This window comes from Pongo abelii, chromosome 13 (genome assembly GCF_028885655.2).
Source record: "Pongo abelii isolate AG06213 chromosome 13, NHGRI_mPonAbe1-v2.0_pri, whole genome shotgun sequence".
In the NCBI taxonomy this organism is placed as follows: Eukaryota; Metazoa; Chordata; class Mammalia; order Primates; family Hominidae; genus Pongo; species Pongo abelii.
The window spans coordinates 19919123-19931443 of record NC_071998.2 but is presented as its reverse complement, the minus strand read 5'-3'; the positions used below and the strand labels follow the sequence as shown (position 1 = coordinate 19931443).

The following is a 12321-nucleotide window of genomic DNA, read 5'->3' as shown; positions in this document are numbered from 1 at the left end:
GTCTTAACTCTGCTTATAGGTGTCCCAAAATCTTCAGTTAGTCAGTTTAGTGTTGTTATTCACAGTAAAAATAAGATTAACAGGAAAAAAAAGGTTCCAGAATTATCATCTGTTCCCTCTCTCCTCTCCCTTTCTTAATGTACAGAGTTTTGGGGCTTAATATGATTAACTTCAAGATATGTTCTAGACACTGAAGTTTGTCAGGGTATTGAGTTTGATAATTATTAGTCTACTACATCCTTGCTTTTTACTGATTCAGCTGATATAGGTATGAGTTAAAAACTCTTATTAGTACACTTACAAGCTAAGATTAATCAATATTTGAAGTCCTAAAACTTAGTCTAGAAATTCTTGATACCTACGTAATGCTTTGCACTTCTTCAGTTTCAGAATTAAACAATGTTAAAACAAGAATATTTAGATTAATGTACATTACATGATATTGTGACAATTTATGAATGTCAAAACCATTTTATTTTTACATACTGAGCACACAAAATATTTTAAATTCTAAAGTCACCACCTACAAGCTGTTTACATATGCTCCTTGACAGTACGAGCCAAGTTATTTGCATACTTGAACAACAATAAAAATTTTGTCCATGTTCACTTTTACTGGAATGTTACTTGTATTACTTTCTGAAATTTTGCAAGTAAAGGTTAGTTTATTTATGACTCTGTGTGAGAATGGGGACTGTTATTAAACAAGCAGAAAACTACAGCTAACAGAAGTTAACCATTTATTGACCACCATAGCAAACTATTTTAAGAACATTACTGTACATTGAGATTCTCAGATTTAAAAAATAGGCCTAGATGGGGGAAAAAATGTTATGAAATCCTCCTGGACTTTACAGATTTAAAGCTTCTTCTCTAGTTTAATCCTACACACCAGGATGGTGTGAACATGTTCCTAATTTAGCAATAGAAGGATAATGTGCAGTTTAGAATTTTGCATGTTTACCTATACTGTGAACATGGTTAAATTTCTTTGCTAAACTGATCTTTATATTTCTATTCATTAATGTGGATAATTCTTTGCAATTTATTGCAAAATTTATTTACCATAACTTTATGCTTGTTTGCTACGTAAAACTATCTCACCATAAGGGAGCAGTTAATGAACTTGATTTTCAAGCAACTACAAGTGTCAAGCTTCTGTGACTAAGGAAACAGTGTAAAGTCTAAAACCTTATTGTAATTTACATCCTACATGGATCAGCATGATACAGATATGATCCGAGCACAAAGGTCTCTGCAAAAACTGGGGAGAGGGTGACTCCAATTCTCAAAGGATGTGAATTTCCACTAGTCAGCAGGTCTGAGTCAGCATTCAGAACAAGATCAGCCTGGGTCTAGTCCTAGTTATGACACTATCTCGCCAATATAAAGACAAAGCAATATCTGATTTTAAAATCCACTAATCTGAGTTTGCTTTCATTTACCAAACGAGAGATCGGATGAGTCAACTCCTAGCTTATTTTCCCCTGAGATGCGCTAAGGGTGATTCCAGTTCCAAAGCGGTAACCTGTGCTCTAAACCACTATGGGACCTCAAGAGTCCTAGCACCTTTTGATCCTATGGAATCCTTTCAAAGCACGGGCAGAGGCGGCTCAAAATGGCAAGGTCACTATACATTTCAAGGGCTTCTGTTTCACAGATTACAAGTAGAGAGAAACAGAAGGTGGGAATTAAGATCAGCTAGGTAGAGCTGTGAGGTGCAAAACAAAGGTTATGCAAAAAGCTGAGGTGCTGACATACTCCATCTAGCTAAACTGAACACTAAATAATGGATGGAGACTACCACCACCACCACCATCGTCCCCGAAAATCCTTGTACAAGTGAGCTTCCTACAACGCGATGCAACATGGTGTCGCAGAACAAGCATTGCCAGGCTATGTAGCTGAACTTACCGTTCTCCAGGCGTCCATTTCCCCAACCTGTGAAAGGCGGGGAGGGGGTTGGACAAGATCACTAAGTCCTCTTCCGTCTCTGACACTCCACAGTCAGGGGTCCCGAGGTGAGGCCGAAATCCCAGTCTCCCGGGACGCAGGGGCCCTTGCGCGATGCCATCCCCGCTCTCCCTCGGGCGCAGGCAGCTCCTGGCTCCTCCCCGCCCCTGCGGTTCCTGTGCACCAGGGAGGTGCCTCCCCAGCCCAGGGCGCGCCCGAATGAAGGGACAGCGCCTTCGCGGGAAAGGTCGCCCAGCAGCCTGACGAACACCCGCGGCAGGCTGGGGAGCCGGGAGCCGAGGAGGCTCAGAACTGATTCCGCGCGCGCAGCCTGGGTGGGGCCCGCAGGGGCCGGGGCAGGGCAGCCGGTGCGCGCAGAAGACAGGGATGGGCCCCCAGGGCGGCAGGCTGCCCCAACGGGCCCTTCGGCGCGTTTCCCCTCCCTCCAACCTCATGCGAAGAGAGCCCGATGCTTCCCCACGCCCGTCCCACACTCACCCATCACCGCCGGCGTCCCGCAGGACGGCTAGCGAGCCGGGGCCCGCGCAGGCGCAGACCGTGACCGACCCCGGGGTTGGGGCGCAGCGCGACGCACTAGGCGCCGTTGGGGTCACGTGAGGGAGACACCGCCCCGCCTCCCTTCCCTCGGCCCGCAGCCCACCAGATGTCGCCAGCCTACTTCTCCTGGCTGCAGGCCGCCGCGGCGGGGCAGGTAGAGGGCCACGCCAGCACACCTGTCAGGCTGCGGGCTCAACTAGCCACCATGCTTCACCCTTGATGCCGTACGGTGGCCTCAGCGTGCCAGAAACAGCCAACGCGTTCTTTAGCGCGCTGCCTGGAGGGGGCGTCTGGGCATTGTCGGTCTTAGGGGCATTGTCGGTTTTGCCGGGCGAGCGCCTTCGCGGAAAACTCCAAAGTGCCCTCTGTGGTGCCTTGTTGGGTATCTTCAAACCTTCAGAGGGACCTTTTATCAGCGACCCATGCCGCAGTTCACAGAACACTTTGTGCGTGCTTTGGGACATATGGATCACTTTTAAACTTTTTCTTTTGAAGCTCAGACAGCTTGCGGGGGGCTTGGGAGGAGCGCTGCCCGGGGAGTTAGAAGGCCTGGGTCAAAGTCATAGCCCTCATACTTCTTGAGAGTGACCTTGGACGAGTCGCTGGACCCTGAGCCCCAAATCCCCGTTTGAAAAGTAACCCGTGCCTTGTATGCGTCCTCGGGCTGTTGCAGGAGTCTTTGGAAATGATGGTTCTGACTCTGAGTTGGAAACTGGAACGCACACAACAGATGGGAGGCGTTGAAGGAAACAGAAAGGTCGGCTTGAGGGGAGAGGCGTTTCAGGAGGCTTGTGGATGTGTGAAGTGTGTGCACTGAGCTTGGGGCGAGCCCAAGCAGTAACCCCACCCGAGTGAAGCGTTCTTGGGGGGATCGGCTCCGGGTGGGCGGCGTTCCCCGCGTGCCCCCTTCCCCCGAGAGCACTTTGTAGACACTGACTCCAAAAGCGGGTCTGGTCTCTGCCGAGCCCCGCTTTGGCTGGCGTGCTTAGGTGCCTCTCGGGAAGCTGGAGACCACCCTCGCCCATTCCAGCAAACGCTCCATTGAGGAACCTACTGCGTGCCAGGTCCCGGGGAGCTTAGCGTCTGATGAAGGATACAAAAACAAAAGACTGGAAATTCAGAAGCATGAGGGGACCTCCTGCTCGAGAAAGAACCAGAGATGGCTTCACAGAGTAGACGTTTGAACTGGGCCTTGGAGGATGGATGAGTGGAATTTGGCCCAGTGGAGAAAGTCATGGCAGCAGGAGATAAGATTGGAAGGGTCAGGTGGTGGGGCTGGATAGTGCGAATCTTGACTGTCAGACACAGACACCTGCCATCTAATTAGTATGCGAGGGATAAATTTTGGACTCCGCAGGATAAGGACAAGGCTACACAATGGCTTAGAACAATTAATCGGGCAACAGTTGGAAAGGGCCTTTGCCTCAAAATTATGTTTGCCCTGTCTTGTGTGAATGCCTATTCAGATGCATTATTCGAAAAATAAATAAACCAGGCAAGCATCCAGCGTGTTCATAAGCATAAATAATTAATTTCAGATTAGAATGGAGAGGTTATTCTCCTGTGGTAAAACCTGAACAAGAAGGAAAAGACTGAAATTAAACACACAATTGGGGCACACCAGACTCAGAAAATCCCAGGCTAACGGGAAAGCTCAGGTCTGGAGCTGAGCCCAGTCTGCTGCTTTTATGCTGCTGCAGGCCACAGCACAGGCCTCTGCCCCTCCAGCTCTTACTTCCTTGTCAGAAACCCCCAGGCCCTTCATTGGCTCTTCTTGGGCATATGAATGCTGGGGATGAAAACCCTCTATTTTTCGATTCCGGATCCATCTTAAAGTTACCCCTTCATTTCTGTCCTCATCCACCCATTCCTGCATTCCGTACCTCCAGCCACTAGGTCAGCTGCCAGATATCCTCCAACCCAGCTGTGATCATGTCATCCCCCAGCTTAAAAATCTCCAATGGTTCCCTCTTGCTTCCCCCAGTAAATCCAAACTCCTTAACTTGGTGCATGGGGCTGTCCTGTCCTGGCCCTTTTGCCAGTCTGTCCACCTCAACCCCAACTATATTCTGTGCTTTAGCCATATGCAGTCTCAGTGTTTTGCAAATCCTGTGTTCCTTCAGCCTGTTTCCCCCTTTCACCATTGATATATGTTAGCCCTTCACCAAACAGCCCTTCAAGGTCCTTTTGCCTCCTCTCCCTCCTAGAAGCCTTCCCTGATCATCTCAGGCAAAATTGACGGTTCTTGCCCCTGCCTTCCCATGGCCCAAAGTTTGGGGCGCTTCTGACATCCTGTCCTATGTTGTAGTCAGTCATGACAGTGTGATCTTTCCCACTGCCAGCTCATGAGGGCAGAGCTGTCTGGCTTTCTCCTGGCTCTCCAACTCAGTGCTTGGCAAAAAGGGCGCCTAGGAGATGTTTGCCGAAATGAAATGCGGGTGGAGAGCAGGGCATTTCACTTGCCTTGGAAGGCAGGGCCTGGGTTCTTGGGGGAAAGGGCCATAGGAAGGTTGCTGGTGGATCTTTGCTTAATCACCCTCCACTCCTCCCCTCAAAAAATGCTTTCTAGAAGGTTGTCTGGTGCCCTCAGACTTCATTGGCTCTTAGGTGCACGAAAACAGCCCTACGTAAGCTGTCAGTGGAGTCTCAGCTACTGTGACTATCTCTGCCACTCCCCTTCACACCCCCAGTACCAAATGGCCAAGGGCCAGCCAGCCCCTTGGTGTTCCCTTCCCTGAACTTGCTGCATTCTTTTCACGCCCCCCAATGCTTGCATATTTTTTGTCCTCTGTGCCTAAAAGGTCTTGCTTGCTTCATAACAATGTCCTGTTCCACCTGCATGGCTCAGTTGAGAGGCTTCTGGTCACTGCTGCCCCATCTGACCTCACTACGTCCTGCTGCAGAGCCCCTCAGTGCTGTCAGCCCCACCCTCCCTGGCCCCCACCTCAGGTCCTTGCAGTCTGTCCCCATGGCTGGTCTGTGAACTCCAGGACCTTCTCCCTTTCTGCTTCATTCATGTCCAAACCTGCTCTGATCCAGGAACTCACGTGCATCTATATTTATAACATATAACGGAGACCCAGGGTTTACCCTGCAAGCCTGGGAGATTGTTTATTCTCTTCAGTTTATTCATTCATTCATTTTAATGCTGGTGGGGACCCACTGAATCAGTGATTCTTAGCCCTGTTTCACATTAGAATCATCTGGGAAGCTTTGAAAACAAAACAATACCCAGCCCCCGCCCCACTCCCCAGCCCCACTTCCCCGCCCCAGAGGTTCTGATTTAATTGGTTTGCAGTGGGACCTGAACCTTACTATAGTCTAAAAGCTTCCCAGGTGTGCTGAGGTTGAGAACAACAGCGCTCAATTCTTGCTTCCCCATGTGCCTGAAGATAAGAATCTCTTGAATTTGGGCAAACTACCTATGGGCCATACACTTACAGCACCAGCACTGAGTCACCCAGAAGTGTGTTAGAAATGCAGAATTCTGGGCCCAGTAAACCAGGATTGGTATTTAACAAGTTCACCAGGTGTGCTGTGTGCACATTACAGATTGAAAAGCATTGACCTAGATTCTAGGTCCTAGATGTCTGGTTAAAAAATAGATCACCAGGCTGGGCATAGTGTCTCATGCCTGTAATCCCAGAACTTTGGGAGGCTGAGGCAGGAGGATCACTTGAGTTTGAGACCAGCCTGGGCAACACAGTGAGACCCTGTCTATAAACAATAAAATAATTAGCCAGGCGTGGTGGCACACATCTGTAGTCCCAGCTACCTGGGAGGCTGAGGTGGGAGGATTGCTTAAGTCTGGGAGGTTGAGGCTGCAGTGAACTGTGATCATACCACTGCACTCCAGCCTGGGAGACAGAGTTAGACCCTGTCTCAAAAAAACCATATATATATATATATATATATATGAGATATATATATATGAGATATATATATGAGAGATATATATGAGATATATATATGAGAGATATATGAGATATATATGAGATATATATGAGATATATATATGAGATATATATATGAGATATATATGAGATATATGAGACATATATGAGATATATATATGAGACATATATATGAGATATATATGAGATATATATGAGATATATACATCTGAGATATATATATGATATATATACATATGATATATGAGATATATATGATATATATGAGATATATATACACACACACGTATACATACACATATGATATATACACACACATATGATATATATACACATATGATATATATACACATATGATATATACACACATATATGATATATACACACACATATATATATGATATACATATATATAATCAGTTCCAAGACAGACTAAATTAGAATCCCCAGGAGAGAGGCCAGTTGGCCTGTGTATATTTAACGCTAGCCCTGGCTGATTCTTGTCAGGCAATTTTGGGAAATTATAGCTTTAAATTGACATCCTGACCCATAATAGTGACCTGTGGTTTGAAACACAGGGTCCTGCAGGGCTCAGGAATGTGTAAGTGAATGAGCCTGCAGCCCAGAGGGGAAACAGTCCTAAGGAAAAATGATCAGCATTGCTTGAGAGCCTCACATACAAAGTGCTATGAGTGTTGATAGGAGAGGGAAGTTGTACCAGCTGCAATCAAGGAAGGCTACTTGGGAAAGGTGATCTGTAAAGGAAAGCTAAGATTCAAACAAGGTGGGTTCCAGAAAAAGCATGGGATGAGAAAAAGTGTATAAGAAGGAAGACACCAGGTGGCTTTCTCCCTATCATTATTTTGGTACCCCAGCTTTTTCTCCCAGCACACCAACAGGCAAAGTTTATGCCCCCTGACAAGTCCCAGAGCTCAGAAAGATTGGTGACCTCTGGGTAAGATCAGGGACACCTTACTTGTTGTCTGAGTGACACATACTTGTGAAATACAAACATTTTTTTTTAAATGATGACAAATACTTTAATAGGCTAGAGTGGCAGTCCCCAGCCTTTTTTTTTTTTAAATACTTTTAAGTTTTAGGGTACATGTGCACAATGTGCAGGTTAGTTACATATGTATACATGTGCCATGCTGGTGTGCTGCACCTATTAACTCATCATTTAGCATTAGGTATATCTCCTAATGCTATCCCTCCCTCCACAAACACATTTTTACCTACCAAGGGCCAAGTCAATGAAACAAGCAGCAGTTGCACAATACTGTGTGTGTTTCCCAAGCAGCCACATAACATGTCATTTCCTCTGATTTTCACACACTTTGTGTCCTCAAAGAAGTCCCGTGACCTATCTGAGTTATGTACCTAGTGAGAGATGAGGCTGGGACTCTGCCACTCCTATTGTTTCGGGGGATGGAGCTAGCCACAGATGCGCAGTGTGATAGTTGATGCTTTCCTTTTTCCTGGCACTTGTTCAAAGGCCCAGGTGGATGGTGAGCTGCAGGGCAGTGGGCAGCCTGGCCTTGACCCCAGGGGAGTATCTCCTGAGCTCCCTCATCATAAGACACCCATGGGGAACCTGTGAAAAATATCGACTTCCAGGGCTGACCCAAGACCTCCTGAATAAAAATCTCCAAGCAGAGGTCCTAGGAATTTGTATTTTTATAAGAACCATGTGTAAACCTTAGGTGAGGCTAGTTGGGCAACACCGAACTTGATGTAGCATGCTGCAAGGTCAGAATACTTGGGTTTGCATCTTTCATCCACCACTTCCTAGTGATGTCACTGGATAGCCCCCTACCAGCCTCAATATCTCCATCTACAGGATGAGGGTCCTTCCTGGTGACCATGTTCCAAGACCCTGAGGGAGGTTCCCCATGATGGCAGATCCAGTGCGATGGAAGCTCATCCTCCTTCAGGTATGGAGGGGGCAGTGGTGCTCAGGGACGCAAAATGCCAACCTTCTCTCTTGTCCTTGGGGCAGAAGGGACCATGCAATTTCTCTCTAGATTCCATTCACCTCCAGGCTGTGACCTCCCTCTGAGCCTCCACCACTAAATCCAACTTCTGCTTTTCCTAGCATCACTTCACCTTTCTGAACCTCAGTTTTTCTTTTCTGATATATTTTGCTGACTTCTTTTATTTTTTATTTTTATTTTATTTTTTTGAGACGGAGTCTTGCTCTGTTGCCCAGGCTAGAGTGCAGTGGCAAAATCTCTGCCCACTGCAACCTCCACCTCCTGGGTTCAAGCATTTTTCCTGCCTCAGTCTCCCAAGTAGCTGGGACTATAGGCACCTGCCACCACGCCTGGCTAATTTTTGTATTTTTAGTTGTGGGGGGGTGGTGGTTTCACCACGTTGGCCAGGCTGGTCTTGAACTCCTGACCTCAAGTGAACCGCCTGCCTCGGCCTCCCAATATACTGGGATTACAGACGTGAGCCACCATGCCCGGCCTGTTTATTTTGAGACAGGGCCTCCCTGTGTTGCCCAGGCTGAAGTGCAGTGGCAAGATCTCAGTTCACTGCAGTCTCCACTTCCTGGGCTCAAGTGATCTTCCCACCTCAGCCTCCCAAGTAGCTGGAACTACAGGTGTGCAGTACCACGCCTGGCTAATTTTTGTATTTGTTTTGTAGAGATGGGCTTTCTCCATGTTGCCCAGGCTGGTCTTGAACTCCTGAACTCAAGTGCTCCTCCCTCCTCAGCCTCCCAAAATACTTGGATTACAGACATGAGCCACCACACCAGGCCTGAACTTCAGTTTCTCATCTGCACAGCACGGCTCCCATTGTAGGAGACCAATGCATGTACAACATGAAGCACACATAGAGTAAACCTGCCAAGATAGGATCTTTTATCATTGCTACTTCAGCTAACAAATACTTATTGAGCACCTACTGTATGCCAGGAGCTGTCCTAGATCCCTGCTTGTGTGGAGTCTGCATTCTGGTTCCGTTCTAGTGGGTGGAGACAGACAATAGATAATGAACACAATACATGTTTAATATTTAAAGAACAAAGCTGCTGCACAGATTTAACATTTAAACAATAAGACAATAATAGGTTTAACCTTGACATAAATAAATGTAATTATTTAAATTGTAAACACAACAGATGCTTTTTTTTTTTTTTTCTGTTGCCGAGGCTGGAGCGCAGTGGCACAATCCCGGCTCGCTGCAAGCTCCGCCTCCCAGGTATAAGCGATTCTCCTGCCTCAGCCTCCCAAGTAGCTGGGATTACAGGAATCTGCCACCACACCTGGCTAATTTTTCTATTTTTAGTAGAGACAGGGTTTCGCCATGTTGGCCAGGCTGGTCTCAAACTCCTGACCTCATGTGATCCACCTGCCTCGGCCTCCCAAAGTGTTGGGATTACAGGCATGAGCCGCCACTCCTGGCCAACAGATGCTTATTATTTAGATAATAACTATAGTGTGTTAGAATTAATTTAAATAACAGAGAAAGATGGGATGTTAGAGGATGCTGAGAGAGGGGATGGAGAGAACTCTGTGAGCACTACTCTGGGACGTCCAGCTGGAGAGGAAGAAGATCTTAAGAGCTGTGGTCCTAACTTCAGGAGATGTCCAGTGAGGCTGGAGCATTTTTTATTTGTAAAATAGACTCCACTTCTTGCCTCCCACAGGAAGCCTTTCTGGCATCCTAGACCCTCTTTGCTTTGAAATCCGGTGGCTACACTGGCCTCTGCCATCACACCTTGTTCTCATCCTAGCTGACCTCTGAAGGTTGATGACGCGAAGCCTTGCTAAGGGCAGTCATTCAACACTGCGTGTAATCTTTACAGCAACCCTGTGAGGCTGCTGGTTTTGTGTTACTTTGCAGCAGAGGAAGTGGAAGCTTTTGCAGTTTGCCCAGGTCACACAGCTGGAAAGGGATGGAATTAGACTGTGTTCCCCCTGCGTGATGGCTGTTTCTCTGCTCACCTGCGTCCTGGACCTGAGGAGGGCAGGGCTCCTTCTGAACTTCTCTGGGTTTCCCCAGCCCCAGCTCCAGCCCCGATCCTGGCTCTCTCACAGGGGCAGGGGGAGGGTCTACTGAATGGGAGGTAAGGGGCTTGCCCCTAGGGTAAAAGGACAACTGTTCCGGCTTGCTGGGACCATCCTGGTGTTAGCCCTCGAGTCCTGCACCCTGAAAAGCTTCTCTTATAGGGACAACTACTCACCCTACATGCAGAGCCCAGTCTCCTGTCCAACCCCATGAGTAGCCTGAACTCCTGCTGTCCCTGAAGAGAAAACCTACTTATAGTGTGCCTCATGTTTTAGGCAAGGTCCAAGTTGCTAAAAGTCTTTAAAGGTAACAGGACAGCTTTTCTGTGGGGGCACTCCTGGACACAGCAGTGGAAGAGGAACTGATGCATCTCTGGAGGACAGAAGTCTTGAAGATGTACCTACCCTTTGACCTCATAATGCCCCGTCTATTAATTTCTCCTTACAAAAAAACCAGAAATATGGATAAAGATTTCTGAACAATTCCCTGCAGAGCTGGTTATACAAAAATTCGAATAAGTTAAATTAAGGTAGAGGCCAGGTGTGGTGGCTCACGCCTGTAATCCCAGCACTTTGGGAGGCTGAGGCAGGAGGATTATTTGAGGTCAGGAGTTCCAGACCAGCCTGGCCAACACGGTGAAACCCCATCTCCACTAAAAATACAAAAAGTAGCTGGGCATGGTGGTAGGTGCCTGTAATCCCAGCTACTTGGGAGGCTGGGGCAGGAGAATCGCTTGAACCCAGGAGACAGAGGTTGCAGTGAGCTGAGATGGTACCACTGCACTCCAGCCTGGGCGACAAGAGCGAAACTCTGTCTAAAAAACAAAAACAAAAACAAAAAAAAACAGAAAATACCATACAGCTATAAAAAAAAAGATCATATTGTAGGAGATTTAATAACAGAGGAAAAGGGACACGACGCTATGTTAAGCAGAAGATGGAGGCTATGGAACTACGTAAACATGGCTTGAGCCCAATTTTAATTTAAAATAATTATATACATGCATAGAAAAAAAGACTGAGGTGATACTTCAGAACGTGAATGTACTTTCTTTGAGTTTAGGGTAATTTTTATTTTCTTCTTTATATTTTCCTGAAATACAAATTTCCATTACTAATACAAGTAAAAAAAAAAAATTTTTTTTTTTGAGACAGAGTCTTGCTCTGTCACCCAGGCTGGAGTGCAGTGGCCCGATCTTGGCTCCTCCGCCTCCTGGGTTCAAGCGATTCTCCTGCCTCAGCCTCCCAAGTAACTGGGACTACAGGTGCCCATCACCACACCTGGCTAATTTTTGTACTTTTAGTAGAGACGGGGTTTCACCATGTTGGCCAGGCTGGTCTTGAACTCCTGGCCTCAAGTGATCTGCCTGCCTCAGCCTCCCAAAGAGTTGGGATTACAGGTGTGAGCCACTGTGCCCGGCCACAAGCACAAACTTTGTGTTTTGTTTTTTGTTTTTTTTTTTTTGAGATGGAGTCTTGCTCTGTCGCTCAGGCTGGAGTGCAGTGGCAGGATCTCGGCTCACTGCAACTTCGCTTCCTGGGGTCAAGTGATTCTCCTGCCTCAGCCTCCTGAGTAGCTGGGATTACAGGCATCAGCCACCATGGCCGGCTAATTTTTGTATTTTTAGTAGAGACGGAGTTTCGCCATGTTGGCCAGGCTGGTCTTGAACTCCTGACCTCAAGTGATCCGCCTGCCTTGGCCTCCCAAAGTGCTGGGATTACATGTGTGAACCACTGCGCCAGGCCACAAAGTACATGTTAATTTTACAATCGGAAGTCAGTAACTTTGAAATAATATTGCATAAAATTGTTCTGTACTGAGCTCTTCTGATTTGGCCTGACCTCCCTTCCCAGTGGGCATGAATGGGCATGACTTTAGA

At 47.1% G+C, this 12321-nt stretch overlaps 1 protein-coding gene across 4 annotated transcripts in view; it reads right to left on the bottom strand.

Moving 5' to 3' along the window:
• Nucleotides 1-2753, bottom strand: part of SLC25A51 (solute carrier family 25 member 51) — a 43556-nt gene extending 40803 nt beyond the window's left edge. The window contains exons 1-2 of one of the 4 annotated variants that reach the window (XM_024251847.3): nt 2452-2751; nt 1915-1941 (exon numbers count right to left, since the gene is read on the bottom strand). Coding sequence is in view for 1 of the 4 variants with exons in the window: in XM_063714141.1 (XP_063570211.1) it covers nt 1915-2408 (494 nt within the window). In the remaining 3 variants the exon portion in view is untranslated. The other 3 variants (XM_002819598.5, XM_054519688.2, XM_063714141.1) reach the window with 3 other exon arrangements.
• Between the last annotated feature and the right edge of the window lie 9568 nt (nt 2754-12321).